This window comes from Macrotis lagotis, chromosome 1, assembly GCF_037893015.1.
Source record: "Macrotis lagotis isolate mMagLag1 chromosome 1, bilby.v1.9.chrom.fasta, whole genome shotgun sequence".
NCBI classification, from domain to species: Eukaryota; Metazoa; Chordata; class Mammalia; order Peramelemorphia; family Peramelidae; genus Macrotis; species Macrotis lagotis.
Window position 1 is genome coordinate 82,177,607 of NC_133658.1, and position 24,273 is coordinate 82,201,879.

The 24,273-nt window shown below is 34.6% G+C and overlaps 1 protein-coding gene across 3 annotated transcripts in view; it reads left to right on the forward strand.

Moving 5' to 3' along the window:
* Positions 1 to 24,273, forward strand: part of WWOX (WW domain containing oxidoreductase) — a 1,413,871-nt gene that overhangs the window by 512,648 nt on the left and 876,950 nt on the right. For all 3 annotated transcript variants that reach the window (XM_074203737.1, XM_074203727.1, XM_074203742.1), the window contains exon 6: positions 9,737 to 9,825. In XM_074203737.1, the coding sequence (XP_074059838.1) occupies positions 9,737 to 9,825 (89 nt within the window). The remainder of the gene's footprint in view (positions 1 to 9,736; positions 9,826 to 24,273) is intronic.

Here is a 24,273-nt window from a genome sequence, read left to right on the forward strand (position 1 = left end):
CCTTTGCTTCCTAAGGATAGCAAAAATCACAGTTGACTAACATGGTATTTGAAAATTATAGATTTATATGACACAAGTAGTTTTGCTCTAAAAACCAAGAATCATCATGTTGCAGTTCCTCCAAAATATTAATAACAATCATCTTAACCTCATTGATTCAACTTTCCATAGCAATTTGTCTTAAAAAGCACTTTTTCTCATGTATAATCCTTTGTGTCATCTAGAAATAGCCCTGTTTTACAGATGATGAAACTGAGGCTTCACTTGCCCTAAGTCTTATTTCTAATAAATAGGTAATCCTAAATTGAATCCAGGACTTCCAGATCCACGTCCTGGCTTCTCATTACACTACTTTTTCAACCATGAGATAATAATGGAGTTTTACAATCTCAGTGTTATGATACTACATTTCTTTGTGAAGCAGAAACAAAATGATCTAAAACATAATTTTATTTTATCAGCAGTTTTCAAAAATGTCTGATTGTCCATCCTAACAAATTTCATTAAGAATGTAGCTATTAAATATAGAAACATTTTAAAATATTAAAAAAGCCATAACCGTTCCTGTTGAGAATGAAATTATTTAGGAAATTAGCCGATGTCCAGTCTGTTGCCTTTTAAGTTCATCTTCAAGATTTCCAGTACTTACATAAGATATAGAGTATATTTATTAAGAGTCTTAAACTGTGTATAAAATGAGAGTAGTCAGAAGTAATGGTGTCTGCTGAAAGATTCTTTATCATATGAATTTACCTTTAGTCATCTATTATTTATTTCAGCTATTTTATATGCCATTATAATAAATATTATGACAGAGAAAGCTTTTACGCTCAACTTATTGTACTACTCTTTACTTCCTTGCAATCCTTCAGGAAAATGTAACCATGCGTTACCTATAGTTAACGTAAATCACCACTTACATTAGAATGAAAAATTCACCATGAAAAAAGACTCCTTTTTCAATTGGGAGGCATAAATGCACAATCATGTTTGCTATACAACTACTGGACCATTCATGGTTATTTTTTCAACTGTTTTTAAGCTGTCAAAGGAGTATATTGCATATAGTGAAATTGGTAGATTTCTGAGAATTTTGACTCCCTGGTTAGTTTTGGCAGGATAAGCATTTTTTCTATCTTGGGTGCAAAATTCTATCAGTTTCTATGTAAGCATTTTAAATAGTTTTGCTCCATATAGCCTTAGATGCTGAATTAAACCTATTGTTTTCTATTGTGATTTCTCTTTAAATCAGACAGAAGATATTGATAATGTTGTTTTCTGAATAAATTTCTTACCATAAAAGTTAAAACATTTTCACAGATTATAGACCATTTATGAGACTCAACGAAGGTGTGGTCATCAGATTGTCCATCACCATCTTCATCCTTAAGCCTGATATAATGACTAGCTGATACTTATGGGGCATTTTAAGTTTTACAGAATGGTTTCTGCACATTAATATTTTTAATCTTCACAAAACTGTTGAGGGTAGTCAGTGCCAATAGTTATCTTAATTTTGCAGATCAAGAACCTGAGACTAGTAAGGATAGAGCCAGACTTTCAGTGGAAATTTTGTGCCTTCAAATTTGGCCCTTTCCATTCATCATTTTGCTATTATTTTGAATGTAATAACAGAAATATCCTCCCATAATTAAAAAAAAATTTTACTTCATTTTTAGAGGAGTGGTTTTGAAGAAGAGCTATAAGTGTAAATATTAAAGGTCGGAAGATCATTAATTAAAGAGAGGATTCCTATTTCAATTAGGGATTAGATGATTTTTGAGGTCCCTTCTAATTTTGAGGTCTAAATTCTAAAAAACAGAATTGAATTCCTTTTAGTCATTTGTGAGCACTTTCTAGAGTAATTTTATTTTTTATAAAGTTGGACCCTCTTTGAAGTATGTGTCCAATCCAAGAAACTAAATATGTGTTCTTCCAGCATTCCTTGTTGGGATCCCTTCATCCTGGAGATGTTTATCAGTGAAGCTATTTAATCTCTAACCTCAGTTGAAATTGGCAGTAGTTCCAATTAGTCTCACATATAATGGTGGTTATGGTTGTTTAGTCTAACAATAGATATAAATTGTGTTGTTCTCTACTTCCACTTCCACCATTAATGTTATTTAAGTAGTATTGGTGAAATTATTGTTATGAAATTCTACATAATATATTGATGAATTATTAAACCACTTTAGTTATGTTGTATTGTTGTTTAGTGAATAATGTAATGCCAATAATCAGAGTTCAGGGCCAGTGTCTCTTGCTATTTTAAAAATGACAACTCCTATTTAAGGTTTCAGAGAATAAAAGGAGGGATGATGTAAGACTGAAAATATGTAAAGTGGAAGGGTAAGAGACATTAGAGTAATGCAATTATGGCATAGATTAGAATTTGTGGGATGCCATTAACAATAACTTCTAAGTATATATTAGCATTATGGTTACACTCTACTTTAAGCAATATGCTTGTCCTATAACATATTTGTGTAAATATAGTGAAATACAAACACAAATATATATTCACAGAAGGCCTTAATTTCTATTTAGACTCCTGCTTGTTATCTGAGAAATATGATCCAAGTAGAGTGAAATGTTCCATGATCTTTGTCTACCTTCTCCATTTGCTTGCTTTTGCAGTGCTGAACCCTTTAGCCCTGAAATGGATTGCTGGCTTTCTCTAATTCCTCCTCCTTTGCCCAATCTTGCCTTGATGCAGCCATTAAGACTTAACAAGTGAAGGATCTTTCATGAATTCTTTCTTGATTGGATGTATCACAAGTTCCTAGTGTTACATTCCTGGGGGGTGGGGTGGGGGGTGGAGTATAACTGACTGACCAGTACTTGATTTTTTTCTCCTCCCTAGATCAGACTTCCTTCTCAGGCCTTTCCTATCTCTTGCCTGGAGGGGATGATCTTTCCTTTAGCCACAGTCCTCTTATCCTTACCCATTTCTCTTTGGATATTTAATCAGCTGCAGCCTATTACAATAATTGGCTCAGTTTTTAGTCTAGCATCTATATGATGGTCCAATTCCAGTTCATATTTCCCCCTTTGGATATTCAGTGGAAGTTACAGCAAATATAAACACAGTAGTATAAGCATAATAGCTTAGGGACCCTGATTAGTAAAATTATCAAAATTTAGGTGGGGTTTTGGCTCTTTGCTCCAATTGAAATTTATGTTTATCTCTAATTAACCTTTGGACTCCATATTTCAGGTAAAACTCAGTACATAGAAAACATAGGACTGGAGTATATTTCAGTGACTCTTACTGGGCAGGAAAAGAAGAGGGAAAGTTGAACAATGATAAATCCTGTTTTAATAACTTCCCTCAGACTTTTTAAAAAAAGTAAATGGAGCTAGTTGCAATAAGATACCTGCAAGAGTCAAGTGATTTTCCTTAATCAGCTTTTCTATATTTGCTAGATCTCAACTTTCAATTTGTTTTCTCCTTTTTTTCCTCTGCTTTCATCTATTTTCCCTATACTTTCAATTATTTCAGCCATTTAAGTAGATGCAGAATTGGTAAGGCTATCCATACTCCATGGATATCCCTTCTCTCTTGAAGTCCTCCCTCTTTTCTTTTCAGTGGATCTGTTGAGAGTTGTGTGTGTCCCTTTAAGACTTCTTTTTAGGTTTTTTTTTTTCTTTTTTGCAAGGCAATGGGGTTAAGTGGCTTGCCCAAGGCCACACAGTTAGGTAATTGTTAAGTGTCTGAGCTCAGATTTGAACTCAGGAACTCCTGACTACAGGGCCCGGACTCTATCCCACTGCACCACCTTGCCACCCCCCCCCCCTATAACTTCTTGACCAAAACTCAAGTCTGTCTTCAAATTCAAAGATTTCAAAAAATCCCAAATTTTTTCTCGAGTCTTAAATGGAATACCTGTCTCTCAAAACTAGAAATCTCTGTATGCCAGTCAGTTCTCAGACTTTGAAGTAAAGAGACCTAAATTCTTGTATGAAATCTGCCAGTAGCTTGATAGATGACCTTGGGCAAGTGCTTCTTCTTCCTTGAGCATCAGTTTCCAAATTTGAAATAGTTCTTTCCATCTGTAACATGGTATAATTCTTAATGCAAGAAAGGTATTTCACATGCTACCCTAGATTTATATAACTAATGAGATGCCCCATACTATGATATATAGATAAGGTGAGAATAGTTCTTATATTCAATTATAGAATTAATTATATATGAAAGATTCCTAGATATTACTATTGGATTTTGGTTGTAAATGAGACTCCTACCAATATTTATCAGATTAAGAAATGAAGTGCTTTTAGCCATTAGATGGAATTAAATAACAAAATGTAAGGTGGTTGATTGAAAAATATATCTTTGGTTCTATGAATATCAGGAAAGGACATTTAAGCCAAGCCATTCTAGCAACTGTTTTAGAGAGAAGCTTTTTTATAGTACTTTTAAGAACTAAATTCTTGTGCCTGTAACCACAGGGAAGAGGGAAGAGGGTGAGTAGTGAGGTTTTATCTGGAGGAATTGAAGCAGTAATAAACAATGTTTCTCGACAAGTGAAGAGAAGACAAATGAGAAGTAGGGTGGGTATGGTGGGCGACTTCATTATGCTATAAGGCCCCTGAATCTTTTGGCACATCAGAAAGAGATGTCTACAGGCTAGGAAACTTTATGGATACACTCAAAAGGGAAAAAATGGGTTCTATATAATCAGCAGCTACAAACATTGACACCTTGCGAAAGCTGTGCTTTTTAAGCTTGAACCCACTTTCCCCTGAATACCCAATATATTTGCCAGAGAGTGTGTCCTAAACTTTTTTTTTTTGGAGGGAGGTGGGAAAATGACTTGAGTGTTGTTTTTAAACCACTACTCATACTATAACAACACATCAATAAATATTCTTAACTAAAATTAAATTGAGTCTTTCTCTTGTAATCATTGGGGAACATACTGGATGGGGGCTAAGAAGCATGGAAAGACCTTAACCCCTCAAGTTATGCTGAAACACCCTGAGGGAAAAAGCAGTCAAACCTCCCATGCAGTTCTGTCTGCTAATGGGAGTTGAAAGAGTGAGGTCAAAAGGGGTGCCCCAGTTATATATTTAAGTCTAGTGTTTGCATCATTTTGTTTTACATAAAGAACCTGGCCCAGGCCCCAGTTCCAAATCTTGTTTGGCTCTCTGAGAAATGGCATTGCTAGAAATATTTGCATCTCCTTCCTGGGAAATTCCAGAGGCACAGCCATCTCTAGAAAGTAGCTCCTGTCTTCTGGACACATCCTACTCCTAGTTAACACTTTCTGTATCTTAGACTACTATAAAATGCCTTCCATTTCTGATGTCTCTTGATGCTCAGAAGTAGACTCTTTCCTCAGCCCTCTTGTCTCTGTATATATTTTCCCTTGTCATTCTTGCTCATTCCCATGAATTCTATACAAATTATTTCTGCTTCTATCTCTATATATCCCTTTAGGTCACTGTACTGTCTCCTGAACTCCAAGCCTTCTTCTTCAAATGCCTGCAGAATATTTCCACTTTACTGTCCCATCAGCATTTCAAATTCAGCATGTCCAAAATGAGCTTATTATCTTTTTTCCCAAAACATCTTCCTCTTCACTTGACTGTGTCTACCATTATCAATTGTACAGGTTCCATGTTTAGAGCTTTAGATTTATCTTTCTGTCCTTCCTTTTTCTCCTTTCTTAGTGTCATTCAGTTGTCGAGTCTTATTGATTTACAGATCACACAAAGCTGGGAGGATACATAGTGGATGACAGAATGACTATTCAAAAAGAACTTGACACACTACCAAATTGGATCTAATTACACCAGTTCAGAAAATCAACTTAACAAGGGCAAATTAGAGATTTATGACAGATGGGCAATTCATCTGAAAAAATATTTGAGTGTTTTGGTGGACTGCAGTCTCAAACTTAGTCAACAGTGTGATCTAGGATTCAAGTAGCTAATATAATATTGGGCTTCATTAAGAGGAAGATAACTTTTATGAATAAGAAGGCCACATCTGAACTATAGTAGTCAATCTAAGCTCCTGTATCAGCAAGGGTATCACCAAGTTAGATGGACATGCTGGGGGAAACAACCAGGATTTTGAAGGGCCTTCAAGGTCCTCTTTGTGATTGAAGAAAAAACAATAGTCTTTGGGGCCAAGCTTAGAACTTCATAATAATTAGTTTTGGTTGTTTATGATTATTATTCCATTTACATTATTTTAGTCTTTGTCAATAATGTTATCTTGTTTCTTATATCACTTTGAATCAGTTCTTTTAAGTTTTTCATGCTTCTCTATGTTCACCATATGTCATTTCTTGCAGCAAATTATATTCCATTACATTCATGTCCATCTGTTCAGCCAGTTCTCACTTGGTGAGCATCTACTCTGTTTACACACTTAAATGAGTATTAGCATTCTCTGCCCCTTATCTGGTCTCATAGACATCTTTTCAATATCTCTGACATTGTCCTTGGAGAAATGGATAGGAGATAAGCTATTATGTGTCTTACTTACTGAGGGTTATTTTGTGTTTCATTTTGTTTCACAAGTTCTCATCCATGATCAAAGTCAAATAGTTTATCATTAAGTGGTCAATCTTCTAGTGATGAGCCTCTTCATTCTTAGCGTACTTTCTGGAATTCAAACATAGGTTTATTTTTTTTTTAATCTTAGAGTATCATCTTAGAATAGAAGCTGAAATAGACTTACACTTTGTTGGCATAGTTTTTGAGCACCCATATTTATCTACCAATGTCCCTACAAACGTGGGGCAGATTTCCAGTTTAAAAAAACCACACGGAGCTGTTACACTGACCTTACCCTTCTAGATCTTGCTGTGGTACTAGGGGTAACCTTGTGGGTAGTACTTCTAAAAACTAGCTTAAGAGTTACCACCACTATGTTTCCCCTTTACAATCAGCTTGTAGCATTATTTCTTTGAAAAGGCATTTATTTAATTGACATAGTAAGAACAATAGTTAGGAAGAATTTTATCTAATATTAAAGAGAAGCAACCTCTCCCACAAATACATGCAGAGTTCAGGAAAAGGGACTAGCGAGCATAAACTTGAAGTATAACAATAGTGAGTGAGACGCACATGTAAAATGCATATAGCACCAAGGCACTTTACAACTCAACTCCAGAGGTTTTTCATGAAGTTGAGCATGAATTGTGAGAATAGTTCTCCTGACCTTTCAGAAGTTTATAGCTTTCAACCTCTTTCATTGAAAATTAAGCAACAAATGCCAAGGCAAAGGACTTCTGCCTCCATCCATAAGCCACATGTTGACCTATGAAGGGGCAGGCATGAGGCCTCTTCCTTTACATTACTGTTTATCTTCTCTGTTGGGAGTGCCATTGGGCAGGAAAGAGAAAGATCAGGGTAAACCAGGTCCTACTTAACTGGTTCCTTTGGCTTGACCTCAGGTCTACGATGCAACAAATCAAAATGGTTCAACTTTTATCATGTGGTAATTGAACTAGAGTCAGTTAAAGAATGTTCATGTTGGACACTCTATACATTTTTTAAGTTCTTTTTTTTTTTAGCATTCATCCATATTCATGTGTATATTTTTAAGTTACACAAAGGCTGTTCTTCTGTTATATTCATAACTCCCCAGTTTGAGTCAAGGCTAACCTGGCCACTTGGTAGGGATTTAGGTTATTTCTGCTGAGAAGTCATACCTTGATCAAGAGGTATTCACTACCAATCTGGGGCAGGGAGCAGTAGTCACCAATTATTTTTTTGGGAAAAAAAGACAGTACAGTTAAAATAGCATTGAGAATCCATCAATGCTGGTAATTGCTAATACCAGGCTTCTTGTTTCACAAAGGCAGAATATTGTAAAAAAAAATCTTGATACTATTTTGAAAGATTCAGAATTCTAATCAAAGAATCAACCAAAAGTAACTTTAGAAGACTGATGCTGAAACATAACCTCCCACCTTCTGACAGAGAGTTTATGGATGGGAGATACAGGATGAAACATGTATTCTTATCCAAGATAAATGTTCTTCTTTGTTTTGTTTATATGTGTTTAGTATCTATCTAACCATCTCTCTCTAAACATACACATACATATATACTTAATTGTATATACACATACACCTATATATATATATATATGTATGTGTATGTGTATATATGTGTGTGTGTGTATATAAACACATGAACACATATGCACTAGCATCCCACCAACTAGGCTGTTTGTGTGTATGTGTATGTTAGATTGTAATGCTCTAGTTGACCTTTACATATTGATATTGATTAAGATACATAGATATGTCTATATATAAAGTGAGATTCCATATATCTAATGTAATGGCTGTCTGTCTCTCTACATATCATATATATAATCTGTCTGAAAGAAGGGGGGGGAACGAGTGAGGTACACATGTAAGGGACATGTACAGCTCTAAGGCAACTTGCAACTCTGAAAATTTAGGACCCTGATTGTTCTTTCTTTTCCAGAGGGTCTTAACGAAGATCATTTTGAGTTTGAGTCACACACACACACACACACACACGTCTATATTTTTTAACCATAGACGTCTTCTATTTGAATGGGGGGAGGGCATGGGAAGAATTAGGGAGTAATGAGAGACAGGCAAAATACCAATTAGAAATCTTTAAATATATAGGGGGAAATGCCAAAAGTGATGCAGAGTAATTTTATCACTACCTTGTTAAATGTTTTTTGTTGTTCAGTCATGTCTAAGTCTTTGTGATTCCATTTAAAGTTTTCTTGGCAAAGATACTGGATTGTTTGCCATTTCCTTCTCCAGGTCATTTTGCAGAAGAAGAAAATGAGTCAAAAAAGGATTAAGTGACTTGCCCATTGTTAAACATCCAATAAGTGTCTGAGGCAGGATCTGAACTCAGACCTTCTTGACTCCAGGCCTAGTGTTCTGACCACCATGATACCCCTGCATGTCTAATTATATTATTTATAAATTTATAATACATCCATATAAAATATGGGTGTTTCTAAAATAATCTTTTTCTACTTTTGGTGAAATCTTTGTGTTTGCAGATATCTCAAGTTCAAAAGAAAAAAAAAGATGAATCTATGAATTTGTTCTTTAGTGGATGAAAACACAGGTAGACATCTCATTAGTATCCTGAGGATAATTGATATCTCTAGAAACCCTCTACTCTTCCTGTGGGTTACACAATACACTGGGTGAGAGACCTGAGTCCCTTCCATTTGCTCTACTAAGAACTGTTTGTTTGACAGGCTGAATCCTATCTTGCTAAAGTATTGTGCACCTGGTCAGGCTCTCTTAAGACTTTTCCTCTTTTTGGTGAGGATGAAATGGTGATGACACAGTGCTAATTGACAGAAATAGGGACGTTTCCACATTTTCTTCCTTTACCCTCCAATCTACTTAAACACATTGAGAAGTCAGATTCACTTACCTTTTCACATTGCCTGTTTTTGTCATTTTACTTCCTTGGGTGATGGAAAACAAGTGAAAAGCCTCAAAACTGTCTTATGTCAATTCATTGTGTTTAATGAAGTTGTACACCATCCAGCATATGTGCTTAGTGGAGCTGTAGTTTCTGAGGGGAGCATTTGGCAAGAAATGCTGCACTCTTCCATTCATTTTTGTGATTTATATTCACTCTGGGCTTCTAATACTCAACAAGGGAGTTCAGACATGTTTTGTAACACATTTGCTGTCTTGTGATCCTGTGAACCAAATTTGCAGATATTTATCATTTTTTATTTTTCTTTTTATTTCAGCACAAAGCCAAGGTAGAAGCCATGACCCTAGACCTTGCTTCTCTGCGAAGTGTGCAGAACTTTGCTGAAGTGTTTAAGTCCAAGAACATGTGAGTATGTCGAGAAAGGATTATAGATTAGTATTTCTCACCATTATGTCATTATTCATTGGTCAAGGGCCTACGGCCTTTTGGATTCAGATGTTTTATTTTTTTTCTTAATTTTTTTATTTTGTTTTGGTATTTATTACTGTCTCATGGAGTCATTGATTTTTCTCTAGTTTCTTTTCAAGTAGTCACTTAATTAGGTAAAGTTAAACATTTTTCTAATCTGCTTTTTTTCCTCCCTTAAATTCTTCTTTTTCCAGTTTTTGTTTTCTTTTTTAAAAAATCTTTTTCATCATTTCTTTTAGCTGTTCATGTGGTCTGTATTGAAAATTTATGTTTTGAGTCTCTGTGCATAATTATTCACTTCTCCTTATTGGGGATCTTCAGGTACATAGTAACTTTTTTATACTAAAAGAATCATTTTTCATTTACTCAATTCTTTAGCATTAATTCCTAGACTGGGACTTGTTGCCAGGCTCAAACTCTACATGTTGTTATGCTTTTGGTTAGGGTCATCAGCCCTGCTTGGTCTTGTCCTCACTCACCTGGCTTCCTGCACAGAGACCAGATTTAAACCCAGGCAGTTCCTCTAAGTTCCAGACTGCCTTACAATTAATTGAGGCATCAACATTCAGCTATCTTTAGGAAATGGGCATGAGTATTCTGCAGCAACAAGGAGAAAAATGCAAATTGTCAAAGAATCAAATTTCTAAAAAGAAAAGTTATCAACTATTTAGTGTAACACCTAAACTTAACAGTACGAAATCAAGGCCTAAAGAGGTTGAATGATTTTCTTTGTTTGCTTTTTCAATTGTATGTAAAGATAATTTTCAGCATTTATTTTTGTTAAGTTTCTCCCACCTAGCTTTCCAAATCCCCTCTCTTGGACAGCAAAGATTATATATGTAAAAGTCTATAATACATATTCTTATATTAGTCATGTTGTGAAAGAAGAGTTAGAACAAATAGGAAAAAATCACAAGGAAGAAAAATAAAATAAATAAAAAAGCGAAAACATTATTCTTTGATCTGTATTCAGATAGTTCTTTTTCTGGATATGGATGGTATTTTTCTAATTGCAGGTGTTTTAGAGTTGCCTTTGATCACTGTATTGTTGAATAGAAATGTTTATCATAGTTGATCATTGTACAGTATTGCTGTTGAACTGTACAATGCTCTCTTGGTTCTGCTCACTTCATGTCTTTCCAGATTTTCATCTGCCTGCTTATCATTTTTCATAGAAAAATCATATTCCTTTGTATTCTTATGCCACACTTGGTTCAGTCATTCTTCAATTGATTGACACCCCTCAATTTGCAATTCTTTGAAACCACAAAAAGAACTTTTCTGAATATTTTTGTATATGTGGATCTTTTTTTCTCCCCCTCTTTTTTGTGATCTCTTTGGGATGTAGTCCTAGTAGTGGTATTGCTAGATCAAAGGGTATGCAGTTTTATTGTCCTTTGGGTGAATTCCAAATTGTTTTAATTTCTTCATCTGAAAACTGCCTGTTCATACCCTTTCCCTATTTATCAATTGGGGATTAAATTGTATTCTTATAAACTTGACAGAGTTATCTATATATTTAAAAATGAGTCCTTTACCAGAAACACTTGGTATAAAAATTATTTTCCTGCTTTCCTTCCAATCTTGGTTGTATTGGTTTTGTTTGAAAACTCTCACTCTTTGCAGACAATTGTGATGGTTTACCTAGAGAGTTCCAGATAAAAAACTACTTGAAGCAATTACAACTTTAGTGAAGTTGCAGGATATAAAATAAACCTACATAAATCATCATTTCTATATATTACCAACAAATAAAGTCCAGCACAAGGGATAGAAAGAGATAATCCATTCAAATTAAAGACAGACAGTATAAAATTTTGGGGGGTGTACCTGCCAAGACAAACCCAGGAGTCATGTGAAGACAGTTACAAAACACTTTCATACAAATGAAGTCAGATATAAACAACTGAAATATATCAATTGCTCTTGTATAAATTGAGCTAATATAATAAAAATGACAATTCTACCTAAATTAATCTATTCAGTGCCATTCATCTCTCTCTCTAAATGTATATATATATATATATATATATATATATATACATATATATAATGCATATTTCCATATTAGTTATGTTGTGAAAGAAGAATTATAACTCATGGGAAAAGCTAAGAGAAAGTGAAACAAAACATAAAAAAATGAAAACAATATGTTTTGATCTGTATTCAGATTTCATAGATCTTTTTTTCTGGAAATGCATGACTTTTTTATTGCAGGTTTTTTAGAATTGTCTTTGATCACTGTATTGCTGATTCTTGTGATTCTTTTAAAGGGGTTGATATTTTGTTAAAAGTTCAATTTGGCTATTGATAGAATAATAAGATTTTTGCTGTTATTGTTAATTTGATTGGTTATATTTATAGTTTAACATATACTGAATCTTCATTCCTGGCACAAACCAAACTTGGTCTTTATGTATCATATTTTTTATATTATATTTCCATACCTACTTTGCATTAATTTTAACTATCTGCATCATTATTAGGGATATAACTTTATAGTTTTCATTTTCACTGCTTTATATAAGTAGAACTTTTTATAGTATAGAAGACATGGCAGGACAATTTTAACTTCTGTTTTTTCCAACAGAAATTCATAAATTACTAGATATAACTGTTGTTTGAATATTTGCAAAATATTTTATAGAGCTAGAAAAATTATGTTATAGAGCTAGGAAAAAACTACAAAAATCATTTTGGAACAATAAAAGAATAAGATTATCAAGGGAAGGGAACTAATGAAAAAAATGCAAAAGAAGGTAGCCTAGTTATACCAGATCTAAAACTTCAATATAAAGTAACAGTTTTCAAAATTATTTTGTACTAAGAAATAGAATGGTGAATCAGTGGAATTGGTTAGATTTATAAGACACAGTAGTAAATGACTATGCTAATCTACTGTTTGATAAACCCCAAAACTCCAACTTCTGGGATAAGAACTCACTATTTGTCAAAACCTGCTGGTAAAACTGGAAAATAGTATAGCAAAAACTAGCCATAGGTCACTATCTCACATCTTATACGAAGGTGAGAGAGAAATGGATACAGAATTTAGACATAAAGTGTGTTACCATAGGCCAATTAGAAGAGCAAGGAAGTATTTATTTATTAGATTTTGGAGAGGAGAATTTATGACCAAAGAAGAGCTGGAGAACATTACAAAAAGTGACATGGATAATGTCAAATCTATTAAAGCGGTGAAATGATTTATCCAAGATCATACAATGGATTAATGTCTGGTTTGTGACTTAAACTCAGGTCAAATATCTTTTTATACATTGAATTTTTTTTTGTAGCTTGTTTTAGTAGGTAGTCTCATGCAATAGAAAGAATTCTGATTTAATGCTTTTTCATTTGACTTTCCACAGCAGTGATTTAAAGACATAGTGCAAGACTGATTATAGAATTGAGAAGACTTGAGTTCAAATCCTGTTCAGCACATTTATTAACTATGTGACCCTGGACCAGTCATTTAACTTCTGCCCATCTCAGCTGAGGAATCTAGCATTGTTGTGAGGATAAAATAAGATACTTAGAAAATGGTTTGCAAACCTTATATAAATTCTAGCTATTATGGTAAAATAAGAGTTGGGTGAAACTTTCTTTACTGGGTTCTTCTTGCTCTAGTCCCTTTCTTCCAAATGCTGTGTACTCTACAACCCCGCTTTTCCTTGTCAAAGACATTCCATTTCCCAATAATGCCTACAATTCTCTCCTCCACATATACATATCTTGAATTTCCTAGCTAGGTAAAATCTGCCTTCTATAAGAGGAGGGCCCAGGACAGAGCTTAGGAGGATATCCTATTTACCTGCATAGTAAGGACCCCACAAAGGGCTGAAGGAGTGGTCCCACAGGTGCAGGGAAAATCAGGAGAAGTTTCCTGCCCTCGGTGTTTGTAACATAAATTTTGTTAGACCCTGTTTTTTTTTTTTTTTCATCAGGACAGTAGTTGTAGTAAAGGCAGTAGATGATGGTAAAAAAATATCAGGATGATGCTTGGCAGGTGAAGAACTTCTGTAGCATAAAGCAGCCAGGGACTTCAGTCAAGGAGATAGTGTAGAGTCGACCTGGGATCCAAATGGGAAGGGGAAGGGAGTATAGTCAGTAATGGCATGATGTCTTGGGGGGCAATAGGAAAACATCTGAGAGATGGAGGGTGCTGGGTCACAGTGAATTTAAAGAACAGGATTTAGGTTTGTAAAACTGAGAGAGAGAGAGAGAGAGAGAGAGAGAGAGAGAGAGAGAGAGAGAGAGAGAGAGAGAGAGAGACTGAGACTGAACACATAAAAGAACTAAGGGTTCATAAATTTGGAATTCATATATCAAAGGTTAACAAGGAGCATTTCCAAAAAAGGAAGAAAAAATAAAGGAAATTATTAGAAAAAATATTTGGTCACTTATATGCCAACAAAAGTAACAACGTAAATGAAATGGTTGATTATTTATAGAATTAATAATGATAATGATAATAATAATAGCACACATTTACACAGCATTTATTGTGTACTAAGGAATGTGGTCAGCATTTTACAAATAATATCTCATTTGATCTTCAGTACCTATAGGAGAATGCAGATCTTCCATACTCTTGACCCAGTGCTCGATCCATTGTGTCACAATGTAAAATGTATAGCTCAACAGAGCAAAAATTATAAAGTTATAAACACAGTCTATCAGAAAATGAAATTGAATAAGTCATATATAGCCTTTCAAAGAAAAAAAAACACTCCACCAGATGAATTGACAAATTAATTTTGCCATTTATTCAACAAGTTATATCCAGTAATGTATGAATTTCTTTTTAAAAAATAGAAATTAAAATTGTACTGTCATGTCTTCTATACTATAAAAATGTTCTACTTATATAAAGCAGGGAGAATGAAAACTATAGATATATCTCTAATAATGTTACAGAAAGTTAAAATCTATGCAAGGTAGATTAGCAATATAATATAAAAAGATGATACATTAGGACCGAGTTTGGTTCTTGCCAGGCATGAAGATTCAATATTCGGTAAACTGTAAACATAACCAACCATATTAACAATAACAGCAGCAAAAATCTTATTATTCTATCAATAGCCAAAATAGAACTTTTGACAAGATATCAATCCCCTTTAAAAGAAAAACCTTATAAAATATAGGAGTAAAAAAGATATTTCCATATTATAAGTAGGACTAAAATCTAGAGTCAGCATTATACATAATGTGAATACATTACAGTCCTTTCCAGTAAGATCAGGGGTTTAAAAAAAAGGTGCATATCATCACTACTCTTTTATGTCATACTAGAAATGCTAACTAAAGCAATGACAAAAAAAATGAAATTGGAGGAATAAACATCGACAAAGAAGAAATACAGTTACCCTTTTTTAATTTACTTATAAAACCCTAGAAATGATTTTACTTAAAGAACCTTCAAAATTAATGAAAGTCATTAAAAAAGCTAATCAATTTTTGCAGGATAAAAAATAAATTTGTATACATTATCAGAATTTTTTATTACTAACAAAATTCAACAGAAAGACAAAGAGAAATAACTTTCTAAAACATGAATAGGAAATTTATGTCTGCATCTATAGAATACTATTTACTGAAATAAAGACCTGCCTAGATGATTAGAGAACTATTCACTACTCCTAGGTAAGCTGAGCCAATATTTAAAAAATTAACAATACTGAGTAAATTAATTTACTTATTCCACGTCATAAGAAGAAAACTATCATAGAATTGCTTTATTGAGCTACAAAATTTAATAACAAAATTCATCAGGAGGGGGAAAAAAGTCAAGAATTTTAAGGAAACTTATAAAAAATAAAGCGAGAAGGAAGGGGTCTTTGCAATGTTGCTGTTGTTGAGTTGTTTCAGTCATGTCTGATTGTAACCCATTTGTGGTTTTCTTGTCAACTATAATGGAATAATTTGCCACTGTAATCTTACAAATAAGGAAACTGAGACAAATAGAGTTAAATGACTTACCCAGAGTTGCACAGTTAGTAAATCTCTGTGGATGTTTTTGAGCTCAGATTTTCTAGTCTCCAGGTTTCTATCCTCTGTTCCATTTAGCTGCTCTGGCTTAGTTATGCCAAATATCAAACTTCAGTACAATGTGGTAATCATCAAAACAATATGGTATTGGTAACTTGAGTTCCTCAAGACTTATAATAGTTAAGCAAGAATTATCCTCAGGACACTTGACTCCAATTTCGGTGTTCTGTTCACTTGAACCTTAAAATTATCTTAATGAATAGCAGCATGGAGTAGATTGGGCTTTAAATTGGTATTGTCTCTGTGTAAATTTTATACAGAAGTATATTCTAAGCTATAAACATGGAACATGAGAATATAGTTATAGATACTTTGTTAGAAAACACTAGTGCTAGAATTCATTTTTGAAATATTGATATCATTTGTTTTTATTTTTTGTATCTATTTTGCTGAACTTTTTTTTTCCCCTCTTATTCTAAGATCATACTTTTATATACCGTGGTTCTCTAGGAAAGAGGGGGAAGAGGTGGACATCCAGACAATCTCATAAAAACAAAAGTTATCAATCTATTTAAAAGAAAATCTAGTAGCAGCTAGGTGACACAGTTGTAGTCTCGGCCCTGGGGTCGGTTCAAATCCAGACTCAGACACATAAGAATTGCCTAGCTATATGACCTTGGGCAAGTCACTCAACCCCATTGCCTTGCCCCCAAAAAAGCAACAACTAAAAAAAAAATCTAAAGACTTATAGCTATGAAGAAATAAGCTTACATATTCACCTAGATCTCAAGATTTCAAAAGAAAATCAAATTTTTATGCATGTTCTCTGTCACATTAATTCTCTAAGCCATATTACTTAAAATATTCTCAAGAGAGATAAGTATGTGCAGGAGAATGAGTGATAGAGATTTTCTTTTTCTCCATGAAAGAATTTCTTTCCTGTGTCTGAAGCAAAAAAAAAGTCAGAAAAATAAATCACTGCAACTTAAAATCTTGGGTTATATTGAAATGAGTAGAGTGAACAAGCATGAATTTAGGAAAACAAATGCTTATTGAGCTAAATTGAATTAATTTGCAATAGTCACTTGAATTAAATGATTTACATGCCATATTTTGGCAATAAACAATTGGTCCCTTTAACTGGGTAGGTGGCCCAATTATATAACATCTGGCTGCCTTCCCTTGTAATAAATATATCACTTACTTCACTTATGTTAAATATATTTTTAAAAAGAGCAAACATCAAAGTAAAACAGCAAGATACATGTCCTGCATCCTATGTCTATGGTTAAGACAGTGTAATATAGAGCAAAAAGAATTAGAGAGGAGAGCTTGATACTTCTCAGTTAATCAGCTCATTTTCTTTATAACTCTAAGAAATCTCATTGTCAAAAAAAAAAAAAAGAAATCTCATTGTCTCCAGTCTCTCAAAGTCATTTTTCTCAACCATAAAATGGAGCATTTAACTTGGAATTAGAGCTTTTTGGTTCAAGTCTCAGCTATGGCAATAAGTGGATAACTGGGGCAAATCATTTGCCCTCTTTGGACCTCATTTTCTTCTTCTTTTGGAATGTTAGATGGGGGTTTGGGGAGTGCCATATGAACAAAATGATTTTAACATGTCATAAATTCTTTGATTTTTATAGGATAAAGAGAAGGTGGCTCCTATAATTCCGCTATTTATTTTATTTTTTTTCAAGACAATGGGGTTAAGTGGCTTGCCCAAGGCCACACAGCTCGGTAATTATTGTCTGAGGCCACATTTGAACTCAGGTACTCCTGACTCCAGGGCCGGTGCTCTATCCATTACACCAGCTAGCTGCCCCAATTCTGCTACTTATCATCAATATTTGTTCAAAAAACCAATGAACTATTGTATAAAGGTTTATTTATCCTATTATATAAGGGCTTATATATATATATATAAATTATATATGATGATGATAATAATAATAGTAATAATAATAATAATGATGATCATGGATAATATTTACATAGCCCTTATGTGTTAGGCATGGTACTAATGGTTACCTTTGAGAGGTGGTTGCACTCTTATTTCTATTTTACAGATGATGAAACTCTTCATGTGGAGGTTAGGTGACTTGCTCAGAGTTACCCAGCTAGTAAGCTTCTGAGGGTAGATTTGAACTCAGGTTTTCCTAACTCCAAATCCAGTGCTGTATTGATTTTGCCACCTTGCCACATACTCTGATTGTCTTATTAGAAACCATATGCCCACCATGCCTTTTCTAAAGCCTCCTCAAGCATTTCCTGTTAGGGAGCCCCGTCCTCCACCTGCTCATTTGGGAGCTTGACCCAGATGCCTGAGTTCCCTCTTCTTGCCTCTCAGCTGTCTGGCCTGCCTCCAATAGGCTCTGTCCCCAACTCTTTCCTCTTTCACTCCCCACTTAGATGATGAGGTGTCCTCATTCTTGCTGAGGCAAAGCTCTGTAGTTGGGCCTTTTGTCCTTCCTACTGTTGTCTTCTCCAGCAGGTCCCCCCATCATCAGCACCACTCTTACTAATCTTCAGGCTTCTCTGCTGGCTGAGGACCCACTGCTATCTCGTTCATCTTTTAAACTGCACCCCCTACCCCAACCCTCCCCAAGGGGAGAACAAAGAAAGAAGACTTGATTCTACTGTCTCCACACAGACCTCTGCGAGAGGCAGAGTATTTTGAAGGGTTCTAGATGGAGAATTCAGCAAGGAAGAGCCTGGGGATGAGCAGACCAGTTGGAAGACTCTTATAATTATCTCAGTTGGGAGGTAACAAGGACCTGAACTAGGGTGATGACAGTGGAAAATGCAGAGGACGTGAAGGGACAGATGGCAGAGACATTTTAACTTCCTCATTCTACTCATTCCTGCTCGGATGGTGTAGTTGGATAACACTGGTGGCTCATTTTATATTCAGAAAATTGTTGGCAATGGTTTGGAGCATCCCTGGTAAAACCAGAGGAGGATTACTGCAAAGCTCCAAGCCTGAAACCTGTGCTAAGATTGCAGGGCCTTCCCAAACTTAGTTTTATAGTATATTTTATTTAATCTCCAGGCTTGAGCAGGAGCCAGGCCGCGAGTCTCCTGGAGCTCTGCTCAGGCCATTGGAGGCAGGATGGAAAGCAATGGCTCTTAAGAGTCACTTCAACTCAGTCTTGGGGGTTTGAGAGAACAATAGGTACTTGCTTTTTGCAACATCCCTCTTCCTAATCATATCTACATATTTGGCTGGAAAATACTCATTTCAGTAAGCTTCTCAGCATCATAAAATGAATATAAATGTAGCTGTAGAAAACCAAGCTGTATCATGCTTCATATATCACTAAGAAACCCTGTGCTTGAGATTTTGATTCCAAATGTTTATTGGCAATGATGTGTGGAACAGGAAAGAATGCTGCTTTGTTTTCACTTAGCATCTGGGCTTTTCAGGACTCTTAGACATGCATTGTTTCAACATCTAAGCTAAACTAAATTCATATGAAATTTACAGATAGTATCAGATAGCATGATGAGAAGCCGTATAACTGGAAAGGATATTAGGCTTCAGCCTATCGGTCTCCTCTTTTGATAGAGGAGGGAAACTCTTAAAGGTTAGTGAGGTGAAGGGACTTATTCAGGCTTTCATAGACTCTCTTAATTTCAAATCAGTTGCTCTTTACAATGTATCTTTTTTTAAGGTTTTTGCAAGGCAAATGGGGTTAAGTGGCTTGCCCAAGGCCACGCAGCTAGGTCATTATTAAATGTCTGAGACCAGATTTGAACTCAGGTTCTCCTGATTCCAGGGCCAGTGCTCTATCCACTGCAACACCCAGCCACCCATTTACAATGTATCTTGTAGGAATCTTCCTCATTTTTTTGTTTTAATCTATCAGTATATATATATATATATATATATCTCCTCAATAATGGAAACAGGTAGCCTTTTCATGTCTGCCTTGCAGTATCTTTCTCTTGCTCTGATGTGCCATTTCCTCAGGAGAACTTCTCTTAATACCCTTTCTTTCTCTCCCTTCGTCCCTTCCACTCTCCATTCTTTCCTTTTTTTTCTTACTTCTTCCGTTCCCCCTCCCATCTTCCCTCCCTTTCTTCTTTCTTTCTTTCCCTCATGCTTCCCTTCCTTCCCTCCTTCCCTCCCATAAAATCAACTTGTATACATTTGTTTGAGGTAAAGGGGAGGCAATTTCTGAGGAAAGACCCTAATGAGGAGTTTGAGGAGAAACTGAATAGGTCCCAAAATGGAATTTAAATTGATTCTTGAAGGGAGTCAGAAATCAGGGATGAGCAGGAAGAGTATTTCAGACAAGGAGGGCAGACATAGGTACAGTTAGGTGAAAGAGTCCTGTGCAAGAAATAGTGAGCAGATCAGTGTTACTATACTGTAGAGAATGTGAAGAAAAGTGTAAGCATACTAGAGACAAACCTGCTTGTGAATGACTTTGAAAAACAAGATTTTTCAGGAAAACCAATAGATAACTGAGTTTGACAATATATGCAGAATTCCACCATTGTATTTCTGCAACTCTACAATAAAGGGAAGGAAATTCATTTTTTTATAATTTAGGAGAGGAAATAGACAAGTTTGGTCATTGGTATTGTTATTACATAGCATTCCTTTTAAATATTTGTTATTTCATTATTTCCATTCATATTGTGACAGTCATTACATATTTTGTTTTCCTAATTCTGCTTGATTCATTCCCCATCAATTAATTGTAAGATTTCCCATGGTTCTTTGAAATTTTCACATTCTCCATTTCTGGTGGTGCTAGAATATTCCATTATATTCATGGAAAAATATTTGTTTAGTTATTCCCAAATTGATGACCATTTATTTTTTACTAGTTCTTAGCAAAAAAGTTGTTTTGAGCAATGTTTTTCTTAATATTAGTGAATTGGAACAATCTCCTCAGGAGAGGGAAATCAATGCACTTTCAAAATTAATCAGAACTATATTTTATGATTATCTTTAGTCTTTAGTGGTTAAAAATTTTCCTCAAATATAACTATACATATTTTTATATCACATGTAATCATATATATATATATGATATATGTATATACATCACCTATATGTCAAAATATACCTGATAGAATTATTTTTGATATTTTTTTGATGCTGTCTTTTATATTTGAGCCTAGGTATGTATTTTGAACTTACTGTGTTATATGGTGTGAAAAATTGGCCTATACCTAATTTCAGCCAAACAGCTTTTCAGTATTTTAGAAGTTCTTTTCAAATGGAGAGTTCTATTTTAAGTAAATTATGTTCTTAATTTTATTATGCCCTTTGCTAGTGAAGTGCTAGTGGAGTTATTTCTGAATCTTCTTTCAGCCAGTTCTTTCAGCATGTCATATAATTTTGATGCTTTATAATATATCAGACAATATAACATGGGGTACTTGAGCTAAATTACAGTGTTACTTCTCTTTCCATATTTAATATTATTATTTCTTTGAAATTCTATCTTTTTGTAACAGATATTTTTTTACTTTTTCTAGATTAAAACTTCAGTTATATATATATATACATACATATATATATATAAAATTCTTCATAAAATAGAAGTATAATTGGAAGAGAAACTTCTTTTGCAGAAAACTTGACTCAACCAAATCAGAACATCTAAAGAAAAAAAAATAAGACATTTTATTCATGTAAATATAAAGTCTTATAAAATGTTTCCACAGTAGCATGATTTTTAAAAAATTGATACATTTTCTATTAATATTTCCTATCCCAACCACATAACTGAAACCAAGACTTGTCTAAAAAAATATTCCTCCACTATTGCAATATGCTCATAAATTCATAGAAAATCACTCCTATAAATAACAAATTGATGATTCACCCAAAGAGGAATTATGGAAGTGTGAGGATCATAATTGAAGAATTACATAGGGGAGGTGATATAAAGGGTAGTATAGAAAAAATGAGCAATTATGAGCAATCTCATAATTAAAATAAAAGAGAAGAGAATTAACTGATGGACACCCCTGTGTGCCAGTATATCTAGACAATGTCAAAAGATTCTGAAGAAAGACTTCAAAATGTTGGATCTCTCCTCCCCCAGTGGAAGATTTATGGGAGGGTATGGAAATTAGACACCCAAGATAAGCAGATATTGATGGTTTGTTATGAGATCATGTGTCTGGAATAAGTTATCTTGACAATATGCTTAAATTTAATGAAGTTATTGATAGGTAATATTTCATTCTTTCAATTGTGCTTTCTCTTCACTTAAAAAATAATAATTGATACACATATTCGAGTTTTCTTCCCTCTATTGTCTATATTTATCTTCTATATTCATTTTCCTAATTTCTTTAAAGAAATAATTAGTGCCCTGGTTAAATGAAAATGAGATATTTGAATATCTCAATAACATGTTAGAACATCACACATTTTTCATTTCACATTAGAGACTATAGCTCTAATAACATTTTTGTGTTCTTGTAGGAGCTGCCCATGTGGGTTATGTATGCGTCCCTGTGGCTTCTCCAAATGTAACTCACAGGAAAATGTGAATGAATATATCTAGACTTTTATCTGTCACTCTTTATAGTAGACTTTGATACCTTCTCAGCAAGGAGTCCCAGAAGAGACCATGTGGCTAGGGGGCATACTAGATCAGAATTTTAATGGTCTGGGTTTGTACATATTGCTAGTTTAGGAGAGATGATTTCAATTTTAGACTCAGTTTTCAATATCATCTCATGACCTCCCTGATGTCATGGTCTTCTTCAAGAATGAAGGACAAAAAAGGGGCGGCTAGGTGGCGTAGTGGATAAAGCACTGACCCTGGAGTCAGGAGTACCTGGGTTCAAATCCAGTCTCAGACACTTAATAATTACATAACCGTGTGGCCTTGGGCAAGCCACTTAACCCCGTTTGCCTTGCAAAAACCTAAAAAAAAAAAGAATGAAGGACAAACATCATCATTACTCTCCCTTAAAGAGGAAATAGGCCAGCCTCTGAATTTACCACTTAATACTAGTTATACAAAAGATATTACAAATAGTGAATAGGTAATAAATCCATTTACTCAGGCAGAGAGCAAACTAACATTTAAAAATTATAGAGTTTGAAATACATGAGACAATTCACACAGGAATGATTCTACCCATTGAGAGTGATGGAGCTCAGCTCAACAGAGAGAGTCCCAGATCTCACTCAAGAGAAAATTTCCTGAAGTTGTCTGTAAGAAAGAAAACTAGAAAACAAGGATATGTTGAAGAGCTGGCTTTCCACTAATTATATGTCTTCCAATATGTTATACTTTTCTTGTTGTTTCTCCCCAAATACAGTCTAGAAAAAAATAGTGTTCTCTCTCAAAACATGATGCAAAATGAAGATCTTTCTTTTCTAACAATCTTGCCCATCCTTACAAAAGTACAAGGCATAAGTCATCACCCTCAACGAGGGTGTAAATGATCCCTCTCTGGTTCTGTTCCTTTTCTAGACCAATTTCTGATGGGACAGACTTGAAACCTGTAACTAGACAGCATAAACACAAGCACCATAACTTTCGAACAATGAGGAGGGTTTATTTGGTGTCCAAGCTACAATACCCACAGTTGCCACCAAAATAAAACAGAGACACAATAGCATTCTATATGTCGACCCAGCACTGCACCGACCTTCATCTTATGAGCACCTGCTGGGCATCTTGCACATATCCTCCTCACACTCAGAGTTCCCAAAGTACAGTCATAGCCTCAGTACACTGCAGTCAGTTACAAAAAGCCAAGCCAAGTATGGCAGTCAGCGAACTGCAAAAAGAGCACTAGAAATAGGACTATATGCCCATCAATTGGGGAATGGCTAAGCAAGTTGTGATAAATGAATACTATGAAATGTTATTGTTCTATAAGAAGCCATACATGGTTAGACTCTAAAGAAGCATGTGGAATGACTTACTGGATCTGATGCTGAGTGAAGGGAGGAGAACCAAGAGAACAATGTACATGTCACCAACAACATTGTGAGATGAACAACCGTAATGGAAGCAGTTCAGAGAGCTAGGACAGCTCTATTAGACTGGCCATGGACAATGCTATCCCCGTCTAGAGGAAGAAAAAGAAAACAACAACCAAAAAAACCCAAAACAAAACAAAAATGGGGCAGATAGGTAGCGAGGTAGACAGAGCGCCCCTGGAGTCAGGAGGACCTGAGTTCAAATCTTACCTCAGTCAATTTAATAATTACCCAGCTTTGTGACCTTGGACCCCACTGCCTTACAAAACACATAAACAAAAACTTCAGAATCTGATGAATACTTTATAAAAATTATCTTTTATATATCTATTTCCCTTAATCCTAATTCCTCATACCAATAATGATTAATCTATAAACATGTTTTTCAAAAATATGTATGTACAATGTTGACCGGACTGTTT